Below are 4,797 nucleotides of genomic sequence, written 5' to 3' on the forward strand. Positions count from 1 at the left end.
ATAATTCAACAATAATGACCGAAAAGTCCTTGTTGAATATTCATACTAGAATAAAAACAAAAAAGCCAATTTCCTACTTTGTCGTAATTCTAGAGTTGGCTTATGACAGACACTTATATCAAATCAAGTAGTTCAAACGTAATTACATTCGAGGTCTTCATTGTCATAGTACTGGTAGAAGCATTTAATTTCTTTGCTTATATATATACACAATTCAGCTAGAATACAGAACAAAAAAGGAAACTTCTCAATAATAAAAGTTTTTCGGTACTTAGTAATTCACTGCGATTGAGAATGGAAACAGTACTGAACGTGAAGGGACCAGGATTAGAAGATTGTAACAAAGATTTAGAACATGCTAATAAGGAATTAGAAGCACATACAAGAGTTGTTGCACATGATGTTGTCACTGAAACTGAACTCAACAAAATTCGCCTCGTGAGGGACTTTGTTGAAACACATGATCCATCTTCTAAGGTACTAACTAACCTAATCTTATCACATACTCCCTCTGGTCCTATTTATAAGAGAAGATTCTCTTTTTAGATACATTGAATAAATAATGTATCTAAACAACATATTGTCCAGATACATTATTTATTCAATGTATCTAAAAAGATAATCTTCTCTTATAAATAGGACCGGAGGTAGTATTTCATATTTCATATAAAGAAGTTATTTGAATGATTATTTGCATGATTTGTGTTTTAACCTATATTATTAATACTCAAATTTCATTAGTTGAATATTAAGTGGTGGAATGTGGAATTCAACCTCTTGATAGTTTACAAATAATAGTCAATCCGTGATGGAGGTAGTTTTTGTTGAATAGTCTATAGTGAATCTTCATGTTTTACTAATTCAAACAAAAACCTCTTAGTAGTGTTTGTCTGCATACCCAAAAAAAAAAAAAAAAAAACATAAAATATGAATGTATATATAATACTCAATTTTTTCAATAATGAATGCTGTATTAATTTCTTAGTCCATTGTGAGACTTTTATTTTCTTTATTTTAATATATTTTTAAATTATACATTAATTTTTTTATGCATTAATGTATAAAGTTTTACTATTTATAAATTAATAATTTTTTTAATTAAAATTATAGTTTTAGGGAAAAATATATTGTATCAGGAATCTATTTCAAAGTTTTTGTGCCAATATGATATTCTTTGAATAATATAATATTTTTATAAAAAGTATAACAATAAAACTTTGAAAAATATTTTATTTCATTTTGTTTCACTCCAAGTATTTATTTATAAAAAATATAATTATCAATATTATAATCATATTTTAATTTTAAAATTGTTTTTTTTATCCAATAGGACATATGAATGGCACACTAAGAGAGATAACAAATTTCTTTTTCTGAGTAAGTTGGAGTAAAAACCGACAAGATAATGAATATAACTTGTGGTAGTATATATTTTTTTTAATGAAATATGTTATCTTTTCTAGTCTTTGAGTTATTTTGAAAAATTAATTTTTCTAATGGTAATATTTAATTTATAAAGAAAAAATAGAGCATATAATATATTTTATTTTTTTATTAAAAGATTTATTTTTGAATATGTGATAGGTAAGTTAAATCGACTTAAATCTTCAATCCTATTTAAGAAAGTCAAAAATACATTTACACGTTCGTAAAAATTATAACTTATTCTATAAAACTTACAACCAATTCACCATAAAAAAAAATTATTTTGAATACAATGTCATTCATATCTCCAATACTACCAACATTATATCATTTCTAGCTTTTCAAATACACCAAAAAAACCACCATATGAATTATACTAACTCTTTCTTTGTCCCTTTAGTCCATCTTGCAATTTATAAAAGGTGAATTCTTATCTACCCAACTCAAAAAGTTGGGTAAAGTTACCTCTTTATAAAATGCTTTGAAAACAACAAACAATTGTAATATTTAATAAATAAATAAATGTGTTAAAATTCGATGGTATCATCGGGTTGGTTGGAGGTACATTATCCAACTTTGTGATGGGTAGAAAAGTTGTCCCTTTATAAAATTGTTGCAAAAGTCAATACCTTGCATAAACTCTAAGTTTAGTCGAGATTGGATTTTTTTTCATACTCTAACAGAAGTATATGATCTAAATCTTCCTCCTGGTTGAAGAAAAACCACATACCATCTCATTATCCATGAAGTGAGGGCATACAATCTAGACTATAAATTCAATCTTATCCGTCAAGCTATCTATCATCATCATCATTTCATTTTAATTGATATTAAATATACAACCCTATAATCACTACCGTTACTTGAAAGGAATTGTTCACTACCCTTATTTGAAAGCAAATGTTGATGACCTTAAGCTTATCCAAGTTGGTCTTACTCTTTCGGATGTAAAAGGAAATTTTTCAACCAAAAACTTTTATCATTAATTTTAATGGAATTTTTTCACTTCCAAATTACCCTTACTGCCGCTCCAACGGTTATATGCTTTTTAAGTTGCTATACAAGAATTTCACGATTTAAATGTAAAACACATACCGCTGTCATAACCACATATCAAATTTTGTAAAATGATCCTTATAAAAAGTATTCTTATTGATAAAATAAAATAAAATATTTTGTTTTAACATTTTTTCTTTATATATATAATATTATCATGCTATATTATTACAATTTTATTTCTGTTTATTTATATTTAGGGTTGTATAAGACTTTTTCTAATGTATTAGAAAAATGATAAATAATTTAATAAAAAATATTGATTAAATTATTTTTTGTAAATAATAAATTTTCTGTAATTTTCATCATAATAATTTATATAATACAATGAATTCCAAATAATATATCCGCCATTATTTATTTGAAAAGAAAAGATAGCAAAGAAAAGTAATGTTATATTAATAATTAAAATAACATCTATGATATATGTATTAAAAATTAAAATAATTGATTATTTTAAAGAATAAATTGTATGTTTTTGTTTGGAAATACTTATATTCAATGAATTAAAAGTTGAAATAATGAACTTATTTAAGAAACATTTCTTTATTTGGAATTCTTTACAATTTAATTATGGGTAATGCTAACTTGTGAAATTAAGTCTTGAATTATAAGCAATAATGATTTCATAGCAAGATAAATTTTAATGGTGTTTGCAGGAAAAAGATGATTTAATAATCAGAAGGTTTCTACGTGCTCGTGATTTAGACGTGGAAAAGGCTTCAGCAATGTTCCTCAAATACTCAAAATGGAGACATTCATTTGTTCCAAATGGTTCCATATCTCTATCACAGGTTCCTAATGAAATTGCAGATGACAAGGTTTTTATCCAAGGACATGACAAGATTGGTCGACCTATATTTGTTGTGTTCGGTGGAAAACATTTTCAAAAGAAAGATGGTCTAGAAGAATTCAAACGTATGTTTTTTTATCAAGTAGTTTAGTGATTAGACTCAGAAGCTTGAGTGTAGAGCATTGTTATACATTTTGTACTTACATAAATAAACATTGAAGATATTTTTTATCCTTAAATCTTGTTAACATTGAACATATCTCAATGACAAACAATTTTCTTTGTGATGCAGGATTTGTAGTTTATATTCTTGATAAATTATGTGCAAGGTAAGTCTTAATTCCATTACTAAAGATACAATTTTTAAAACTGTGAGTCCAGTTAGTAACGTGTGTCATTTTTTGATGTATCAGTATGGCTCACGGGCAAGAAAAATTTGTTGGTATAGCAGAACTTAAGGGATGGGGTTACACAAATAGTGATGTTCGTGGATACATTTCTGCGCTCTCTATTTTACAGGTAATATATAAGAGGATTGGTTTTATGATCTTAAAAAAATAGCGGTGCAGTTTACTGTCCGTTTATCTTCTATTTCTGTATAATATTCTTTAGTATATATTTGTATGTGTGTGAACTAAAGTTCGAAAGTTTGATATATTATGATTGTTAATTTTATTTCTTGTAGGATTACTATCCTGAAAGATTGGGGAAGTTGTTTATTCTCCATGCACCATACATTTTTATGAAAGTGTGGAAAATGGTTTATCCATTCATTGACAACAAAACCAGAAACAAGGTGATGTTTTAAATTTAAACTATATCTTAACGCATATATTATAAAATATTTATAGAGCTGAATTGGATCTCTTTGCAGATAGTATTTGTGGAAAACAAAAAGGTGAAATCAACACTTATAGAAGAAATAGACGAAAATCAACTCCCTCAGATCTATGGTGGAAAACTACAATTAATTGCTATTCAAGATAGCTAATTAAGCTAAGCAGCTTTGACTAGTTAAGGAGAGACTATACCAATAAATAATTCAATATTTTAATTGTGTGTTTCTTTGACTATTTCCCTTTACTCGTGTAATTTATTGGGCGGAATATGGTTTAAATAAAATACGTTGTATTAGAGTTCTACTAGACTGATCATTCAGTGGTATTTCATGAATTGCGATAATTGACGTGTAATCAATCAGTCATGGAATTCTTCTTTGTAATATAAGTTAATATGCATATCTTATATTATTATTTAAGATGATAATAAAATAGTCAAAAGTTCATTACTATTTCTTCTCTTGATTTGGTGTTTGTAATTTTTACTTGCTTTCTAATTTCTTTTTAAATATGACTGGATTTGATTCTAAAAACTAACTCAAATAGTTTTCCAAACATATTTATACACAAATCCAATAATATGAGAATATAAGCATTATGATACTCGAACACGACTTAACAAAGTCATATCCATGATCTTCAATTTACTGTGAAATGAATGAATTCGAAATCAAAACAATCATA

General features: G+C 26.3%; 1 protein-coding gene across 1 annotated transcript; it reads left to right on the forward strand.

Annotated features, from left to right (window-relative positions):
- The first annotated feature begins 219 nt into the window (after positions 1 to 219).
- LOC131607996 (CRAL-TRIO domain-containing protein YKL091C-like) lies at positions 220 to 4,565 on the forward strand. Its single transcript, XM_058879943.1, has 6 exons — positions 220 to 477; positions 3,141 to 3,399; positions 3,567 to 3,603; positions 3,688 to 3,793; positions 3,960 to 4,070; positions 4,149 to 4,565. Exons 1-6 carry the CDS (start codon positions 295 to 297, stop codon positions 4,263 to 4,265), a joined length of 813 nt encoding a protein of 270 aa, XP_058735926.1. The 5' UTR covers positions 220 to 294; the 3' UTR covers positions 4,266 to 4,565.
- Positions 4,566 to 4,797: the final 232 nt, after the last annotated feature.

This window comes from Vicia villosa, linkage group LG5 (assembly GCF_029867415.1).
Source record: "Vicia villosa cultivar HV-30 ecotype Madison, WI linkage group LG5, Vvil1.0, whole genome shotgun sequence".
NCBI classification, from domain to species: Eukaryota; Viridiplantae; Streptophyta; class Magnoliopsida; order Fabales; family Fabaceae; genus Vicia; species Vicia villosa.